The sequence below is a fragment of the Myotis daubentonii genome, chromosome 8 (genome assembly GCF_963259705.1).
Source record: "Myotis daubentonii chromosome 8, mMyoDau2.1, whole genome shotgun sequence".
Lineage (NCBI taxonomy): Eukaryota > Metazoa > Chordata > Mammalia > Chiroptera > Vespertilionidae > Myotis > Myotis daubentonii.
In genome coordinates this window covers 83,593,813-83,613,982 of record NC_081847.1, presented here as the reverse complement: position 1 = coordinate 83,613,982, position 20,170 = coordinate 83,593,813, and the positions used below count along the sequence as shown (strand labels likewise).

General features: G+C 55.1%; 1 protein-coding gene across 4 annotated transcripts in view; it reads left to right on the top strand.

Moving 5' to 3' along the window:
- The first annotated feature begins 459 nt into the window (after window positions 1-459).
- The window catches only part of ST8SIA5 (ST8 alpha-N-acetyl-neuraminide alpha-2,8-sialyltransferase 5), a 43,147-nt gene continuing 23,436 nt past the window's right edge, over window positions 460-20,170 (top strand). Inside the window, exons 1-2 of one of the 4 annotated variants that reach the window (XM_059707224.1) lie at window positions 460-1,741; window positions 11,599-11,706. In XM_059707224.1, coding sequence (XP_059563207.1) covers window positions 1,611-1,741; window positions 11,599-11,706 — 239 coding nt within the window. In that variant the 5' untranslated portion in view covers window positions 460-1,610. The remainder of the gene's footprint in view (window positions 1,742-11,598; window positions 11,707-20,170) is intronic. The other 3 variants (XM_059707223.1, XM_059707226.1, XM_059707225.1) reach the window with 3 other exon arrangements.

The window sequence follows — 20,170 nt, the reverse complement described above, 5'->3', positions numbered from 1 at the left end:
ATGAGAGAGAAACATCGATCAGCTGCCTCCTGCACATCTCCTACCTCCTGCACATCTCCTACTGGGGATGTGCCCGCAACCCGGGTACATGCCCTTGACCGGAATCGAACCTGGGACCTTTCAGTCCGCAGGCCGACGCTCTATCCACTGAGCCAAACCGGTTTCAGCCATACGTTTTTTTAAAAAGAGGAAACTATTAAATGCCAACTCCAGAGCATTGGAGTCTGGGCACTTCTCCACCAAAGTTCTCTTTCTTGATGCTATCAGAGTTGAATCCCTGACCTGACTCTGGAACACCCTCCCTCTCCCCGAGGCTGGAGACCCTCGGAAGGGCGCCCTTAGAATCTTCCAGCCAGGGCTCAGTGGCGACGCCCCGCGGGCACCTGACCCCCAGGCGCGGGGAGGCTGGGTGTGGGATGACAGGCTGTCGCTTGCTTGCGTGGGGTGGGATGGGGAGGAGGAAAGGGGAGCGCATTCAGGGGTTAGGATTCCTGAAGAGGCACGTCTTGACATTGCATTTGTGTTTATTTTCCCTGGTGTGCACGCTTGAAGTACAAACCTTCCTACTTAGTGACTGAGTAAGGCTTTGGGGACTGTGGTACTCGAAGGCGGCCAGCTGCCTGACCTAAGATTTACGAGTGGTTCCAGCGACGAGACAAGGTCCCAGTGTCTCGGTGACAACAAGGTCTTTGATGAACAGCCAGGAGCTGCAGTTGGGAGGGAGAGGAGGCGAGAGCCCCCGGATTGCCTCCTCGCAGGAGTGGGGCGCCGGGGGCCATCAGCATGCAGGAGCCGCGAGCGTGTCCTTGAAGGGCTGCCCGGCTGACCTTGCTCCGCATTCTCCGGAGAAGCCTCCCCGAGCGCGCGAGGCCGAGACCGCGCGGTGACTCAGTGCCCGGCGCGCCGCATGCAAATGTTCCCCTCCAGCGAGCCCGGCGCCGCAGCTCGGCCTCCCTTTCCTTTCCTGCCCCCCTTTTAATTCTACTCTTCAAACCTGGCTCCCTCCTCCCCCTCTGCACCGCCCAACAGCCCGACTGTCCGGGCGTTCTGTCCTCCACTTCCCATCCGCAGGACCGAAGGCCAACCTTCGCGCTCCCTCGCTGCGGGGATCGGGGATCCGGGATCGGACCTGGCCCTTCCGAGCCGGCACCGCGCAGGGTAACCGCGATCCGGCCGACCAGAGGGGGCGGCGCGCGGCGCTCCGAGGCGCACGGGCGGACGGCCGGTCCCCGCTCCTCATTGGCCGCCACCTCCGCGGGAGGGGCCGTCCTGCGCTTGGGGCACGGGGCGGGCGCTGCCCCTCGCCGGGAAATCGGCAGATGCCGGGCACTGGCGCGTGGAGGTGAAGGCAGTGGAGGGAAGGCCGGGGCGCAGCCGAGCTCCCTGCAGCCAGCCCTGCCCTGCCCTTCTCTGTCCGCTGCCCCGGTGCTGGCGACGCTTGGTTGCCCCCTATGCCCGCTACGCCAGCCGGAAACTTTGCCCCAAGAAGTCCTCCTCCGCCTGACTGCCTAGTCCGTCTTGTGCCCCCTGCCCCCGGCCCCCGCGCGTGATTGCGGGGACCCCCGGCGCCTGTGCCTGCCACGCCCCGCCGCGCGCCAGCGGCCGCCAGGATGCGCTACGCGGACCCCTCGGCGAACAGGGATTTGTTGGGGAACCGAACTTTGCTCTTCATCTTCATCTGCGCCTTCGCCTTGGTGACTTTGCTGCAACAGATCTTATATGGCAGGAACTACATCAAGAGGTGAGAGAGTACGCGTGCGGTTGCTTGTGCGTGGAGCCCGCGGGCGAGCCCGGGTGGCGTCTGCGGCTTCCAACCGGGTGTCCAACCGGGCGTCCGGGGGTGCATGACCCTGGGGTTTGCGCTTAGCCCTGAGCCCCTCCGCGGTACTAGGTTTTGGCCACCGCGGTGCTCCACAGCGCACCTCTCCTCCCAGCCAGAAGAGAGCGCCTGCCCAGCGCGGCCCGAGGGCGCAACAACTTTGTTCTGTTGTACAAAATGGGGGACCGGTTAGAATTCTGAGTGGCCACGCTGACAATAAACCCATTTGACTGTCCTGAGCGGCCGCAGGGGCCCGATTGGTGTCCCCCAAATCTACAGTGCCATGCCATGCGGTTGGAGGGGAGGCTCCTGGGAGAGGGAAGCTCAAAGCCGAGTGGATTACCTGGCGAGTACTGAACTTGTGGGGACCCTTGGGAGAGAAGCATATCTCCCCCCCCCGCCCCCCCCACCCCCCGCAGGAGCGTCGGGTGATAGTGGGCTGATGTGATGCGACAGGGATAGTGAACTCATAAACCTCTGGATCTATGAAACTCACAGCCTGATCCCTTCTGAACAGATGGTCCTTTCTCATCCTTACGCCCAAGGTCAGACCTGCCCCAGGAGTTAACTCTGGCTTTGTTGGGCTCTGCTGTTACCCCCCACCCCCTTCTCCGTCTCCCATCCACCAGCAAACTCCATTAAGGGAAAGAGCAGTAGGATTTGTCACTGGGAGACTGGGGCCCAGCCTCGGTTCCTTGCTGGTTCTGCCCTGCCAGCTGAGGAGGAAAGCTTAGGGTTACCTGCCTGGTTTCCGGGCCTGGGAAGAGCGCGGATAGACCAGCCCTCTCAGAACCTCTTTTGCAAAGAGCCCACCACTCCTTTCTGCTGGAGGTTTTCCCTTTGCTGCCAGTGTCTCCCCACTCTCACTGCTCCTCCCCTGGGCTGATAGAAAACGAAACGCCTCTCTCGCTATGTAAACATCCCATTTCTTCCCTAAACTTGCAAATACAACCGTTGTTCTTCTTCATCATTTGTGCCCCCCATTCTGGGCCAGGCCTGGGCGTGGGAGAGTGAGGTTGCTGCGGAGACCCTGGTGCTCAGAGTAGGAAGCCAGCAGCTACCTCCTTCCATGTCCCAGGGCTGGGGATGTGAGGTCCCTTGTCTGGACATTTGCTTCAGACTGCCCCTGCTCCGGCCTGTCCCCCGCAGTGTTCTTCCTGGTGGAAGGCGGTGGATGAGCTTGGTGCTGTGGCTTTAAAGGACATTTTCCGAGAATTTCCTGGCTTGTTGGAGCCCATTGGGCCTGCTTCCTCCCCCTAACCATGTCTGCATTCAAGGACAGCGGGGCCCCACATAGCCTGCTGCAGCCCTCCCCTGCTGCACTTGTTCCTCAGCAGGTTGGCTCTGGGTTCCTGCCCCCTGCTGGCACCTACCCAGAACCAGAGGGGCTGTAGGGATCCCTGCTGCCTTATCAAAAGTGGAAGAATATCAGTGACCATGGCAAATGTCAACTCAACCGCTACTGCTTGCTCTGGCAAGCCCTCCCTGGTCCTGAGTGGATGGGCTAGCTGCTCAGGGTTCAGTGGGCATTCCAGTTGTTCTCATCCTCCCTCACACAGAGACCCTGGGCCCTTAAGTCTCAGGCGCCACCGCCCCTGGCCTTACGCCAGGGACCTGGTTAATCCAACCAAGCAAGCAAAGCTTATATGTGCCTGATTCTGGAAGGGCGCCAGAACAGTGTGGTCCTGGTGTTCAGGGAGATAGAATTCTGTTTGGGGAAACAAAATGACCACATGAGACAGCTATGAAGTAAGTGTTAAAATGTCTGAGGAGGGAGGCACCACTGGACTGAAGTAGTCAGGGTAGGCTTCCTGGAGGAGGTGGTACCTGAGTGGATCTTTGAGGGAAGGATAAGATTGGGGTAGGGCACAACCAGAACTAAAGAAGGAGGCAGCAGAGGTGCAGAGATGTGGCACGGCCTCCTCTCACCTCTCCCATGTGTGGCTCTACCCACACTGTGGCACTTGGCCTCACCATGGGTTAGCACTTCATGGAGCCACCCCGACCCTGAGCCAGGTTCCTTTTCTAACTTCTTAAGTTGGATGCTTATCTCTTTAAGTTCCAGTCTTTATTATTTCCCAATGTAAATGTGTAAGGTTATGCAGTTTCCTCTAAATAGTTCTCTAGTTATAGCCATTCAATTTTGAGATGATGATGATGATGATGATGATAACAACTCAGAATTATATTGCATTACTACGTGCCAGGTCCTGGTCCAAGTGCTTTGTATATTAACATTCTGAATTCTAACAAGTAGTAGATACTATTACTGCTCTCATTTTATAGGTGAGGAAACTAAGGCACAGTGAAGCTAAGTAATTGTTCAAGGTCATACACATAGTAACTACCAGAAGTACTTTCATTATTTTGAATTTCAAGAATTTTCTAATTTTTATTATTATTTTCACTCATAAGTTTAGAAATGCTCTAAAATTTCCAAATACTTTATTTTTTTACTTCTCTTTTTTGTTGTTGTTGTTAATCCTCACTCAAGGTTATTTTTCCATTGATCTTTTTTATTTTAGAGTGAGAGTGGAAGGGAGAGGGAAGGACAGAGAGAAACATCGATGTGAGAGAAACACATCGATTGGTTGCCTCCTGCACGAGCCCTGACCAGGGCCCAGGCCTGGGAGGAGCCTGAAACCAAGGTACATGCCCTTGACCAGAATCGAACCCGACACCCTTTGGTCGGAAGACTGATGCTCTACCACTGAGCCAAATTGGCTAGGGCTTTAGTCATCGTTTTGAATTTTGAACCCAAATGCATTGTAGGACAACATGGTATTTATAATGTTGATCCTTGAAAATTTATTGAGATTTGCTTTGTGGTCTAGTAGGTGGTTCATTTTTATAACTATTTTGTGTGTACTTAAAAAAAGTGTCATTCTTCTGTATCCTTATTGATGTTTTCTGTTTGTTCTGCTTGATCTATCAATTTTAAAAAGATGTGTGATGGAATCTTCCTCTATGACAGTGGATTTATCAGTTTCTCCTATCAGCTTTTACATTATGCAGATTGGAGTGATATTTTTGGATGCATACTAGTTTAGAACTATCGTCCTCCTAATGAACTGAATCTTTTATTGTAATATAGTGACTTTATTTCTAGTAGTGCTTTGAGATGTTTTGTCTAATATAATATAGTGAGACCGCTTCCATTGGGTTAGTACTTGCTTGTTGCAATAATATAATGGCCTTTAAAAGGAAGGCATGAATTATGGGGATTGGCAGATCCCTAAGGCAGCTTCTGGCTTAGAACTCATCTACTGCTTCTTTCCCTGCCAGATTATTCATCTGTTTAGGAAGGCATCGATACGCATTTTAATCGTTATTTCAGTGTTTCAGTGGGGATGGTGCAGAGGGGGTTCCTGGAAAGCAGACCCTCAACCAGAGATGCGAGCAGCATGCTTAGAAAGATGTGTCCTTGAATCTACACCTCAGAAGGGAGACTGAGCCGAGGGAGAAACTGAGCCACGTGCGGTCCCCCGCGAAGGCCCTGGCCAGCCCACAGGGAGCCCCGCAGCCAGGCCTTCATGCCTCTGTATTGAGTTTTCAGTCCCTGGATGTGGGCTGCCTCTGGAAGAGGGCGTGACCTTGGCCCAGTTGACTCTCCTCCCCTGAGACGATCCCAGGTTCCCAGAGGGGCCCTCCCTGCACCCAGCAGGTGAGGATGGATCCTTCATTCCTGAAGGGGCACCTGCCGCCGAGGCGTTTTCCATCTGCCGCGCTGCAGGAAATGGAAGTGGCTCATCCCCTCCTCCTCCCCAAACACGAGTCTCACTCCTGGGATCAGTCTGGGCCTGGAAGTCTGGGCCTGAGCCCCACTCTTTAAGGAGAGCATCGCTGCTGGCAGCCAGGGGTCTGTCTCGGACCCACATCACAGCTGTCCTGAGGCTGTGCCTTGACCCACCCGGTGTCCCCACTGCCCTGCCTTCCCAGCCGCCTCTCTGCCAGTCCAGTCCTGCTTCTCCTCTGGTTCCCAGCCCACAGTGTCCTTCCGGCTCCGGCTTCCTGGTGCCGTGCTGCCTGGACTCAGCGCTTCCCGCCCAGCGCTGCCCTCTTGCTTTCTGTGTGGCTGCACAGGGCCAGGATCCGAGCTGGGCGTTTGCCCGCCTTTGCAGAGCGGACTCTCCTGGGCTCTGTCTTCCCCCACCTTCCTCTCCTGCGCCTCCTGGGTGCCCATCTGGGCTGCCTGCGTGCGGCTGGTGCCGGCCTGAGACTTGAGGTTAAGAAACTGGGTCAAGGAAAAGTACAACCTGACTTGGTGCTGTGTCCAAAGTATGTATTCAAAGTGCTGTCCTCGCCAAGCTAATGTCCCCTGACCAGGGACAGAGACTTCGGTCCCACGGCCCAGAGGAACAGGCACAGGCCTGAAGATGGGGACCAGGGGACAGAGGATGGATGCAGGGCTGGGTCCGGAGGGGTGGTGCTGAGCTGGAAGGAGGACAGAGGATGGATGCAGGGCTGGGTCCCGAGGGGTGGTGCCCTAGAGAGGAGGAAGGAGCTGAGCTGACAGCCACCTGGGGTGTGTCCTATGCTGTCCGAACAACAGTTTTGCTGTTCAGAGCAAGCTTTTACCGAGTACCTACTGCAGGGCTGGCACGAGGGGGAGGCAGCAAGGCACCAAGGGGACAAAACTGAAGGAGGCTCCCTCTTGTGTGCTGACCCTGTCAAGCATGTCAAACCCGGAGCCGGCGGGCCGCATGTTTGACATGCTTGCACTTGGACGGGTCTGAGATGGGGCCGCCCTCACTTGTGCCCTGGGAGCCTTGCTTGCTCACCCTAGCCCTGACCCGGGCCTGCTGTGTGTCCAGCCTGCACCAGTGGTAGATAGTAGCTTCCTGTCCCTTCCCCAGCGTCCCCCAGGGACACAGTGCTGCCCTCTCACTCTATTCTTTGCCCATTTCTTTCTAGTCTTTTTCTTTTTGCCATTTGTATTTTCTGGAAATGTTTACCTCTTAGAGGATCTGGCTTCTCCTCTTTGACTTATCCAGGCCCGTTCACTTCTCATCTAATAATCGCTCACCCAGTCATTCTCTAATATAGCCCTTAATCCTATGTGTAGGGACCCCCTCCCCCCACCACACACACACACATACAGGTGACGGATTCATCAGGTAATAACATTAATTATTAACATTCACTAAGAGATTATGAGCCAGGCTCTGACCTAAGCAGATAATCCTGAATGAGGATTATTTCATTTAATCCTCACCATGATCCTGTTAAACAGATATGATCATCCTCATTTAATACTTACTCAGAGAGGGTGAGTAACTTGTATAAGGTCACACAGCTTGTCAGGCCCTTGTAAGAGACGATGTATTCATCCCTGAATTCCCAGGACCTAGCCCAGTGCCTGACATGAACTGTTGAATGAATGGACGCATACAAAGGGAGTCCTAAAGCTTTTTTCTAACCATCAAGGGGCGTTCAGCGTTGTGTCCGGGAAGAGGGAATGCTCCTGAAGAATTACTGGGTGTGATTCATGTCTTTGACGAACTTCCAGAACACTGAAAGAGACAAATATGAAAAATACCTAAGACAGTTCAAATACATTCATAATTGTGTGGCGTAGACTGTAAATCTTGTAGGTTTCTGAGGAGACAGTAATCAGGGTGGTGAGTAGCCAGGTAACATCACAGTTCGGGGCCCGAGCGCCAGAGGAGAGCTGGAAGGCTGGTGTGTGCGCCTCCTTGAAAGGGATGTTGATGAACTGTTTAACAAAGAGTAGCTGGAAGGGGCCTGGCATTAGTGGATGGTCTGGGTGCCCACGCATGTGGCTCTGGCCCCCAGGGCAGGCACTGTAGGTCTGGGATGTCAGGCCAGGGGGCAGGACTGTTTGGAGGTTGGCCTGGGGGGAGGGGCCCAGGTTCCTCTGGGGTGCAAAGGCAGGGGGTGGTGAGGTGGTCCTAGAGCAGTGCCTGGAGCTTGTCCAGTTTCTCTCTCTGGACTCTTCCCATGGCTGTGTGCCCCGTGTGCACTCTCCCTGCCCCACCCTGACACTGCCAGCTCTGGACTCCCCCCGGGCCCTGCCCCAGCCACTTACTCATAGCCACAGGCCTTAGAATGGGAGGCTTCCTCTGCTCACCAGCACCCTGGTCTCAGGCTGCAGGCCGGGGCCTCTCAAAGAAGCCAGCCCTCTGCTGCCTGTAGACCCTCCCTCTTCAGGGCCTGCCACTTGCTCTGCCCCCCCCCCCCCCTTTCCCCTCTGGGGATGGAGAGCGTGGGGACCAGCCGGAGGAGTAGCTGTTCCTCTTCTCCCTCAGGAGGCCCTCACTCAGCACCCTCTCTGTTGCCCAAATGAAGGGCCCCATAGGCGAACCCTGGGGACGATCCCACTTCCCTTTCCCCCTGAGGTTCTGGGGGGGGGGGAATGTTAGCATCTGATGCTTCACAGGGAAATCGTGAGTCACCAGTGAGTCAGGAGCCAGGACGGGCAGGGACACGTGGAACTGGTCATCGATCCCATTCATCCCGCTGAGAAGGTGTCCCAGCTGGCGGGCCTTTCCGCTCTGACCTGGGTGGGCAGGTCCCAGCACCTTCTCTGCGAGGTGTCCCCTGACCACCCACCACCCCTTATGTGGCCTGGGGAGGGCAGAGCACTGTGGGAGGCGGAGGAGAGCAATCTGGGCGCCCCAGGAAGGGCCCAGCACTAGACTCCCGGGTGGTCCTCAGCAGATGGGGCCCACCTCCCTCCTAGATGGCTTTGAGGGGCCACAGGAAGGGGCACTGCTTCTCTGAACTGATGCCACATCACCTGCCAGCTGTCCCTGACTCACGCAGCCCAGCTGCTCGCAGCACCTTGCCAGCCCCAGGGCCATTGGAGCAGATGATCCTCCCCCGGGGCGTTCTTCCCCAGGATCCGCCTGCTCCCGCATCACCCATCGCCCACTTCGTGTCCTGCTCGGACGCACTTCTCAGGAAGAAGCCCACCCCATGTGGGGTAGCACCCCCTACTCCCCCCAAACACCTGTCCCCCCTGCCCCCCTTTCCTTTTTCCCACAGCATTTCCGCCATCTGACCCATGACACACCGTGTCGCCTCTTAGTTTACAATCGCTACGTCTGCCTCCCTCTAGTAGAAATTGAGCGTCACGGGGGGCAGGGCTCTTGTTAGTTTGCTCACTGTTGAACCCCAGCACCCAGCCTGGCATGGCTGTGCGATAAGTTTAGAATAAGACAACAAGATAAATATTTGATATGTATACATATATAATAAAATAAAAATAGCACAGATGGATAAAGGCAAGATATCTTCAGGAGGCTGTGAGGTACAATGCAAGTGATTTGCTGATTAATAATAGAAGCGTGTTTATGCATTTCATTTCGCAAGCTCGGTTTGAAAGAAATGGCTCATTGCCTCATTTTCTTTTGATTAAGAAAAGGACTAAACCTTAGCCACCAGCTGGTGGAAAATTTAGTTCGTCATTATTGAGGAGCCTTCCCTTCACCTCACCCCCCTCAGGGTCATGTGAAGGTCATGGAGGCTCCTAAGGAACAAAGATTGTGGGGGGACTCCCCAGGCCACCCCAGCCTCAGCCAATCTGCTCACTGCTCTCTGGGGGCTTCTAGAGCCCTGGGTCTAGCCTCCTGAGGTCCCGAAGCATTAGTCTCTCTGGGTCCTGCTGTCCATTTAAGGGGAGACCTAGGGGAGGAACCCCAAGCCACCATAGCTTCCTGGGCCTGGGGAACTTTCTGCTCAGCTGTGGTTTCACCACATCCACCCAGCCCTCCACCCAGGCCTCCCCCCAGCCCTCCACCCAGCCCTCCACCCAGCCCTCTCCAGGCTCGAAGGCCCTCCGGCTGCCCTTTAGAACGGCCTAGCAGGGCTTCTCTCAGCCCCAACACCCCACATGGCCCTAAAGTAAGAGGGGTAATGAAGCTAAGCTCCCTTCTTGGACCAGGGGAGAGAGAATACAAACGAGTAATGCAATAGGTTATCCCCCCAGGAAAGGTAAGTACTGATGTTTTGTGAATGATTTTCTTCTTTTATTATTATTTTTTTTCAAATAGAGCCAAACCCAAAGTTATCCTTGTAATCATAGCAGCTCAGTCATTTGCATCTCTATTGTATGCTTCGTGGAGCAGGAGGGAACGGGGTGGTGCAGGCAGAGCTCCTGAAGGCTCCCACCTGGGCTCCCTCTGTGGGGGCCTTTTGCAAAGGTGGTCACGTCTGGTGCACGAGGCGGCCGGCAGCCAAGGTCACCACCCAGCCGCCAAGCTGGGAGACCCCAAGGGGTGCTGGGTGTAGCTGACTCCTGGGACGGGAGCCAGAACTTTCCTAGCCAAAGAGCTGAACTGGGAGTCAGGACTCCTGGGCCCCAGGCCCCGAGCTGGCTGAGAGGCCACTTCCCACTGTCTGCCTCAGTTTCCTCATCTGTGATGGGCGAGGCACACTTCGTCTCCCTCTTTGGACGAAGGCCAGGATCCAGCAAGGTGATATAGGGAGGGGGTCGGTCGCCCATGGGGGTCCCAGGCTGCTAGGAGTATTTGGTCTGCAGTGTGTTGCAAGCTTGAATGAGTGGATTAGCATTGAAAATCTGGGGTCATAAAGTCTGAATTTCCAGCATCTTTTGGGAAACTGAGCACAGTGCCATTTTGTTGGTGTGTGTGTGTGTGTGTGTGTGTTTCTGTGTATGTGTATGTGTGTGTATGCATGTATGTATGTCTCTCTCTCTCTCTGTGTGTATGTATGTGCGCATGTGCGTCTCTGTGTATGTGTGTGTGTGTATATGTGTGTCTCTGTGTGTATGTGTGTCTCTGTGTATGTGTATGTATGTGTGTATGTGTCTCTCTCTGTGTGTATGTGTGTGTATGTATGTGCGTGTCTGTGTGTGTGTGTGTGTGTGTGTGTGTGTGTGGCGCTATCTTCCCACCTTCCCAAATGGCAGCAGGGCACTGCCGCTCAGGCACCTACCCTGGCAGGCAGGACGCACACCCTGGCTTCCCCAGCTTCACTCATTCCCCTTCTGTTCTCCGGAGGCCTGACTCCGCTCCCTGGTGGAAGTGAAGCACTTTGTGGGAACATAAATATTAACGTCTGGTTGGATTGTTATGGGATGTGTTAGCCAGGGTGTGTCCCAGTCCAAATGGTCCAAGGAGAGTGTGAAGGGAAAGGGAGGGCACCACGGAACCACCCCCGGCTTCCTGAGCTGTGCGAGGGGAATAGACTTGCTTCTGGTGGACAGTTAGGGCTCCGCACCTGCTTGTCATCTCCCCCAGTGTTGTCCCTAGCCCCTTTCCATCCCTGGCTCCAAGCGCAGGTCCCTATTTATCCCTTTGCTATCATTTCAGCCAGGTTTGGGGAGGGAGCAGAGAGGACCTTGTGCTTTGAGTCCAGCGTCTTAACCTAGGAGGCGTGTCCTGCGCTGGAAACCCAGGTGTCACTAAAAGCTTTGCAAGTGTGTCTGGCCTCTGAGGACAGTGTGGCGATCAGGGGCTCTTGTGTAGGTCTCTAGAGGCGGGAACTGAGGGACACACCACTTGGGAGGCAGGAGGGCACCGTGACCTGGACCTGGCTGAGCCTCAGTTTCCCTGTGTGTGCAATGGGAAACCTCAGCTCTGCCGGCAGAGGTGCGATGAGGGGATGCAGTCGAGCAGAGACCCCTGTAAAGGTTTATTATCGTCGTCCCCACGGTTGGACATCACCCTCGTCCCCACTGAGTGTGTGATCGAGGCGATGTGCCACTGGGCACACGGCAGCCCGTGGCTCTCTCTGGTAGACAGGCTTAACCCAGCACCTGAGCGTGAGTACCGACTGCCTCGTTCTCTTGCCAGAGGCCTCCAGTTTGGTTGGCAGAGTGGCGACCAGCTGGACAATTGGACGGGGCTCTTTAATGCCACGGACGACCCAGAGTCACCCGGCGGCCGTGACTCCAGCTCCAGGTACAGACCCGGGCAAATAACCAGGGAGGGGGGAGCCTGTCGGGGTGACCCTGCAGCCCCCACCCCGTGGCTCACCCCCAGAGCAGCCCTCGGGGAAGAAGCCAGCTTGGCGCAGTGGCTCACTGCATCTTGGGATCCTGACTTGTGTCCTTTGACATGAGGGGTGAGGCCTAGGACCCAACCAAACCAAGTAGGGACTCACTGGCCCCCTTCTGCTGGGGGTGGGCTGGGGAGGCAGCCTGGGTCGCAAGCCTCCATTTGAGGTGGGGCCTCAGTCCATAGCTGCTGCAAGGATTTTGAGTATCAGCCTGCAAGTGTGTCCAGGTGTGTGGGGGTGGCAGCAGGGGTGGGTGGCAGCTGGGCTCCCTGCTCCTCTGCAATCCCACTGTGAAGGCGGTTCTGACGGCTCCACCCATTCGTGAGGGTGACCCTGGCTGGGGAAGGACCGTTGCCATCAAGACTGCAACTGAGATTTGACATTCACACCATCACGGGGTTATTTCTTCTCGATCTGCTGTGGTGTTTGGAGCTAAAATCAGTGATTCAGGGCAGTCTGCATGCTCAGCAGTGAGAGTTCAGTAATTATTTGTTGAATGAGAGAAAACAGAATATTCTCAGGCTGGATGCACGCTCTGCCTGGAGCTGGGTGTGGCTGGAACCTGCCAGCCGAGGGTTTCCAGGGACTGATTAAATTGTTTTGTTCCTTCATTTTTGCATCTCTAAGTACCGGCTGACTCTCAGTCTGTTTCCCTGGGAAAGAGGCCTGAGTGTCTGCTGCTGTTAATACTGACACCAAAACATTAAACCGCCCCCGCAGAGAAGTAGTATGTTCTTCAGGGACCCCCAGTATGGACGATTTTGTCCAGTGCTTTGGAAAATAAAAGATATGGCTGTAATATAAACACTCAGTCGGGGAGGTGTCCACAGACAGGCCTGCAGGCCGTGAACTGGAATCAGGGCCTCTCAGGAGCTCAGTTCTTTCCGCAGGTGTGTGCTGGGAGCTCTGGCCCCTGGGATGTCACCAGCGAGAGTGAGGAGTCTAGAGTTGTCCCTTCCAAATGTTGAGGCTCCAATGTTGGCCCTTTGCTGTGAGACCTGCCCATGCAGATAGGGGGGTGGTCTCGGCATGTCAGCAAGTTTCCTCATGGAGAGGTTTCTGTGGAAAGAGGTTTCTGTGGAAAGTGCTAATCCAAGACGGGACTGGCTCCTGGGGGCCGGTTTGGGCAGCCGCTCTGAGACCATTGCACATGGGCTGTTTCCAGCTTTTCCCCCTGCCAGCGTCTGCCACCTGCACCTTGCCCCCCATCCAAGTCCTGTTCTCCCTCCAGTTTCCGCCTCCTGCCCCACCTCCTCCCTGAAGCCTTCCCTGATAGCCCCTTTAATTCGATGTTCTGTGCGACGTGTGTGCGCAGAGGGCTATTTCTATCATTGCCCACACGGAGAACTCTCTGCCAGTTTGCATAAACCCTTCTGCATTTGCTCAGGCATCCCTCTAGCCCCACGGAGCCCCCCGTCCCGGAGAGCCGGGCCGGACCCTGTGCACGCAGGGTCTTGTGGGCCCTCTAACTTCAGACCAGCCCACAAGTGGCCTCGCTGGCTGGTCTCATCGGCCGCTTCTCCCAGGCTCTGCACAGCCTGAGGCACCCTGGCCTGGGGTAGGATGGCAGGGGGTGGTGTGCAAAGGCAGCTTCAGGGGCACTTCCCTCTGGGTTCTGGAGCAGAGCTGGCCACGCTGCCACTCACCTAAGCTGTTTGCTCCTGGGCAGCATTCTCCCCGTGCAGCTGGGCTTCAAGTTGGGGTCCGGGGCTCCCCTGTGGGAGGGTAGCCGGCCACAGGAGGAAAGAGCAGGCCCCAAGCTGAGGGTTGAGTGCTTGGGCCGGAGTCCTCTCGGCTGAGATCCACCTGTGTGTGTGTCTAGCGTGCACTGCACAATATGGGGTTTGGAGCAGTCGTATTTCAGAGCAGGAAGGAGGTGGATGGACTTCAGTTCAGCGCTTCATTATGCTGTGTTCAATTGTTCCCTAATTGTTTCAAGACTGTATATAATGAGGCGATAAGCTGTGTGGGCCAGATGGCGAGGGCTCCAAGGGCTCAGAGTGGAAGTCGGAGGCGCTTCCGCGGAGGGGTGAGACTTGGCTTGGACCTCCACAGGCGATGCCCGTGGCCAAGCACTACTGGGGGCTGGGTGCCAGGCATCTTACTGCCTTTAATCCTCACCCTCAAACCCTTAGGGTGGCTGCTGTCATTGCCCCCTTTACAGATGAGGAAACTGAGTCGCCACTTCCAGGTGCTGGTGGAGGAGCTGGAACTCACCCCGTCCAGTGTGACTCTGGGGCCCCAGCACTGACGGGCCATGCTGGGTAGAGGGATCCTCCCTTCTGGGCTGCGGGCAGGTCACGCAGGGTTGGGTGGCTCTCCTGAGCTTTCTTGCCAAGTCCTCCATGCTGTACAGTCCTGTCCTCGCCCCCGGCTGGTAGACTGTAATAGTGACTCAGGTAGGTAATTATGTACATATTCCCTTCCTATAATGACTGTTGTCCTTAGCGCTACAGGCAAGGTGATCTGTAGGGTTTCCCGTCTCCCCTCTCCTCTTTCCCACTTTTATCTTCTATGTGTCACCCTCTACCCCCATCCCTGTGCTTAGCATTTCCTGATTATTACCCCCAAAACGCTCCTGGGATTTCTGCCTTTTGAAGAGGCGCCCTCAGTGGCAAGGTCACCCCAAAGGAAAGAACTATGCATCGTGGACTTCCAGATGTGGTGACAGCTGTGGGGGGCCAGGCAGCAGACGGTCTGCACGCCCGCACCGTGGTGCAGCCTGGCTTAGCCTAAGCCTTTCTGGTCAATTTCACTTCTGCGGAAGGACAAAAATAAATACATAAATAAAGGGACAGCGCTCCTGGGCTCCATCCAGCTGGGAAGGATTCGGAGGCTTGGGTTTGGCAGAGTGTTCTGGGCTGGGTGCTGGAAAAACCAGACAAAGTTGGCACAGTTTCCCCTTCCCTCCCGGGCTCCTAGCGTGGGCCTCAGGGGCTGAGACAGGGACGAGGCTGACTGTGCGGGCAGGGATGTGGGCGCCCTGACACAGGGAGGAGGCTGACTGTGCGGGCAGGGCTGTGGGTGCCCTGACACAGGGAGGAGGCTGACTGTGCGGGCAGGGCTGTGGGTGCCCTGACACAGGGAGGAGGCTGACTGTGCGGGCAGGGCTGTGGGCGCCCTGACACAGGGAGGAGTCTGGGTAGGAGATGCTGCCTCTTGGGGCTCTGTTTCCAGATCAGAAGATGATGGGTGCCTGTCAGGGCCTCCCCCTTTCCTCCCCCAACATCAGCTCCCCAAACTGTCTGTTACCCCCTTCAACAGCCATCATCCAATCTCCCTCCTCTCCTCTTCACGGCTCCCATGCTCCTGGCCTCCCTGACCATCTGTGAGAATTTTGTACCAGTCCCTTACCGAAGGCAGAGGCCACAGAATGGAGTCAGAATGTAAAGAAATGGAGATGGAAAGAAAAAGGGTCGGGGTCTGGGTCGGGCTGGGAGGAGCAAGCACCCACCCCATAACCAGCTTAGGGGGCTCAGAAAGTAAGGCACCCAGGGCTGTCCCCGTCTCCCACTCCATGTGGCCGTGTGCAGCCCACAGCCCGCAGCCCGCAGCCCGCAGCCCGCACCCCCTTCATCAACGCCATGCGGGAGGGCGGGGAAGGCTGCTCAAGGCTGGCCTCTGCTCTGTAGCGACTGGGAAGACACAGCGAGGAAGAGGATTCCAGACAGACACTAATCAGGGAGAAAGAAGACCAGGTCAGGTCCCTGGCCCTGCATGGAGAAGAGGCCTGAAGTGAGCGATGAACTAGGAAGAGGCCACTGGGCTCAGCTGGTGTAGCTCAGTGGTTAAGCATCAAACTATGAACCAGGAGGTCACAGTTTGATTCCCGGTCTGGGCACATGCCTGGGTTGCGGGCTCGATTCTTAGTGTGGGGCATGCAGGAGGCAGCCGATCAATGATTCTCTCTCATCATTGATATTTCTAGCTCTCTCTCCCTCTCCCTTCCTCTCTGAAATCAATACAAATATACTTTAAAAAAAAAAAAGAAAAGAGGCCCCTGGGATGTAGCTCTCCGCTTGGGTGCCTGGGGCACGGTGGGGGAGCCCCAGGAGCAGTAGGACAATGTGCATGAGGAAGGTGACCAAATTGACTTTCGACACCTGGAGGCCCATGGCCGGTGAGCTGAATTTTACAAGGGGAGCTTGTCAGGGCTCCCTGATCTGGGCCCAGAATAAGGCCCCCAAATATGTGCTCTTGCAGGAATGTGCTGGACACGTGACTTGAGGCCCTGCAGAACTGCTGGTTGGGGTAGGGAGAAGTTTCGCAGTGGGCTATGCCCTGACCCCCAGCTCCCACCCCAGGCCAGGGATGGCACTTCAGCGAGGCCCCTGCTGGGAGAAGATCAGTCACAAGACTAGCACGGGTTACACTCAGAACATCAGGCTCTTTAGCTTTCAGTTCTCACATCTCCAAATAGCTCAGGGACCCCTGTGGACAGATGAGGAAACCGTGGCTCAGACAGGGCCATGGTCCAGGCAGGGGGCCGAGCCAGGTCTCTCCACCAGTGGGAGCTGTGACCTGCCGTTGTCAACAGCCAAGCCTTCGTGCCTGTCTCTGCACCCGTGTGGGAAGACACGCAGTCCTTTGTGTTGTCAGGCTGTAGTTTTCAGACTGATTTCTGTGCATTTGCTCTGACGGGTGGTGTGCTGTCTGGAACCGGCAGCTGTTCTGGCTCTAGAAATAGCACAGAGCTCACCGAAGGGGGCTGTGGGCCTTGCGGGGGGGGGGGGGGGGGGGGGGCGGGGAGAGGGGGCCGCTTACTGAGAAAACCCCAGTGACCTGGCTGTGGCTTATCAGAGTCAGAACTTGGGTTCTGGGCTCTTGGAAGCCTGGGGTTCCCTTTCTAGTGCCACCAATTACTAACCCAATGCCTGTGGGCAAGTTACTTTACCCCTTGCAGTCTGAGTCTTGGGTATAAAATGAGGAAATAATGCCTGCCTCGTAGGGCCGTTAGGAGGGTTAAACAAGACAAAATTAGAGTCTAGCATCAGGCTGCCAGATACAGATGTGCAGGGTGGGCTCTGTGCAAAAACACCAGCCGAGGGGGCAGGTGCGGCTGAAACCCCCCTCGCCCTCACGTGATAAGCCGTGTGCCTGGCATGAGGCTTAATTCACCAGGAGAAAGAGGTGCTTTTTCCTAATTTGTAGAGGTGCCATGCCCACGCGGGCTTCCCACCCAGTGTGGAACAAACAAACGACTGTTGTTCCTGGAGACTCTGCCCCAGGCTGACAGGGCCTGGGGTGTAGACTCCTGAGCTGGGGCCACTGGCCTGCTCCAGGGGCTGGAGGAGGCCTAACAGGAGTGCTCTTGCTCAGCACAGCCACCTTCTCTGGGCTTTTGTTCCCTGAAGGTCAGCATCTGGGGAGGAAGGGAGTGTTAGATAGGAAGTTGAATTCAGGGGCCTCATCCTGTAGCAGCCAGTAGTTGCTGGGCTCAAAGTACTGTGGCCCCCAAGGAAGACCCCATGGTCCTGAGGAAGCTCTGGAGGGGGGATCAGGCCAACAGGGGGGCCTGTGGGACAGGCTCGTGGGGAAAGGCGGGCAGACTATCTGCACACCAGGCCCTGGGCCTGCTGACATGAGGCCTCCTCAGCCTGTGAAGCTGGGGCCCAAGTCTGGGTGGGAGGAGGGGAAACCATGTCGGGACCACCAAGCGCCCTCTGCCCTTGGCCTTCTGCATTTGTCCCCTCACTTAGTGGGACCCCCAGTGGCTGGCCAGGCAGACAGGCCTGTCCAGCCTTGCCCGCCACAGTCCCGAGGGCACAGAGACAGGGAGCAGGACGGATGCAGCCTGGCACCAGCCTCAGACTTGGCTGCCGGAAGCCAAGTGGCATCTGAGACGAGCTGGGCTCCTGATCTGGCGGGCGGGAACTATTTATACCAGTGAGGTGCCCGAATGGGATGCCAGGGCCCCCTCCCCTTCGAGCTGCATAGAGATCGTCTTTCCTGAATTGAAAGAAGAGACAGTGACAAACTCACCTTGAGAGGCTAATGGCGTTAAGAAGGTTGGAGAAACTGCTTCTCCCAGTCTTCTAGCAGGTTAAGGGGAAGCTAGAACAATTTCAAGGGAGATCTAGGACTTAACATAAAAGGGCAGTTACTAGTGATTCCCAATAATAAAAGAGTCATAACTCCATTACAGAAAAGTCTTTTTTTTTTTAAATTTTTTTTTTAAAAAAATATATATATATTTTAAAATATATTTTATTGATTTTTCACAGAGAGGAAGGGAGAGAGATAGAGAGAGTTAGAAACATCGATGAGAGAGAAACATCGATCAGCTGCCTCTTGCACATCCCCCACCGGGGATGTGCCCGCAACCCAGGTACATGCCCTTGACCGGAATCGAACCTGGGACCTCTCAGTCCGCAGGCTGACGCTCTATCCACTGAGCCAAACCGGTTTCGGCTAAAAAATATATTTTTTATTGATTTCAGAGAGGAAGGGAGAGGGGGAGAGAGATAGAAGCATCAATGATGAGAGAAAATCATTGATTGGCTGCCTCCTGCATGCCCCCTACGGGGGACCGAGCCCGCAGCCCATGTGCCCATGGCTGGAATCAAACCTGGGACCTGCAGGCCAATGCTCTATCCACTCAACTAAACCAGCCAGGGCCAGAAAAGTATTTTTTAAAACCACTCGAAGAAACCCACTATTAATGTTTTGTTACAGCCCCCCCCCTTCCACATGCATTCACATATGTATATGTAATTCTTCTTATAAAACCACAGTTTTATAACTTGCATTTCCCACTCAATGTTACCATGTGAGCCTCTTCCTATGTCATTACACCAAAAAATGGAAGCCTCATTTTTGATGTCTGCATGATGGGCTATATCCAGACCAAACAGGGATTTCCATAGCCTCTCCAGAATGCAGTCCTAGGGCATCTGTCAGAAGCACGCTAGAGGTGATTAGTGTGGCCGTGCTTCTGGCAATTTCACTTCCTCAGGTCAGTCGTCTTTAGAGACGGATGGAGCAGTAGAGCTCCCCTCCCCCAAAGGAAAGCCCAGGTAGGATGGAGAAGGAAGCAAGGCCTATTAGTTCTATTTTTTAGATGGGAACGCTGGAGGCTCTAGACCCAGCCTTTGGAGCAGTTTTGATTTTGACTTAGGTACCACCCGGAGTGTCTTCAGGCACCTGGGATAGTAGCCCTGAGTGTGAGAGAAGTGGGTGGGGGTGGGGTATGAGCTCAGTATTGGTGGGTGTGCATGTGAAAGGTGTGTTCACAGGTTAAGGGGAAGCTTGAGTCAGTCCTTTATTATCTCAAGGAACCTCTAGGCAAGCCCTGGGAGGGGCAGTCTCCCCAGAGGCAGCATGTCCCGACGTCAAAGCATCAGAAACACAGTTGTGTGACTGGAATCTGCGGCAGAGATGGGTGATCAAGGACATCCCCACGTCCACGCAGAGCTCAGTGTGGCTTTATTCACGGTGCAGGAGAGAGGGTTACTAATAGCAGCAGACGGTGGAGAAACTTCCTGAGTTATTCATCTCTGACTCAGCTCTGCCACCAACCAGCTGAGGGACTGTAAGCAAGTGTCTGACTCTCTCCCTGGGCAGCCACTCTCAGTTCTTGCCCTTTAATAGCAGGAAAAGAGGGAAAAGGGAGTGAATATTTATTGGGTACTTCCTGTGTTCCCGGCATTTGCTACTATTTTCTCTGAAATTATCATCAATATCTTGTCTAAACCCTGTTACATATGTGCTACACTTAAAAAAATTTTTTTTATTGCTTTCAGAGAGGAAGGGTGAGGGAGAGAGAGAGAGAGAAACATCAATGATGAGAGAGACTCATTGATCAGCTGCCTCCTGCACGCCCTATACTGGGGACTGAGCCCCGCAACTCAGGCATGTGCCCTGACTGGGAATTGAACCGTGACCTCCTGGTTCATAGGTTGACCATTTGGGATCATTGTCTAGTTTCTTATGAATGATGTTGGGGATTCAGGAGAAAAGGAGGCCCAATGGAGGCTGATGGAGGTAAGGCAAGGATGGTCTCACAGAGGCAATGGAGGGGCTAGCTGATCGAAGGGAGGGGGCTGATTGGTTTTAACTTCCTCCTGTGTGTGGACCATTAATTCATAGTATCAATCTGCCTTGATTAGTGAGTGGGAAATTCTGGGGAAGCTTGGTATCGAATTTTAGTGCTGGATGGGCCTTTCGATATCACCTAGTTCAAACAGATTGTTTTAAGGAAGAGAAAGCAGAGGCCCAGAAAGGGGAAGTGATTTACCCAAAGTCACACAGCTGGTTTAGAGGCACATCCGAGATGTGTCCACAGCTTTCCCATCTCTCTCCCCCTAACGACCTCCTGCGGCCTTTGAATCGGGAGCAGCCTGAGATCATGGCTGTGGATGACCCAGT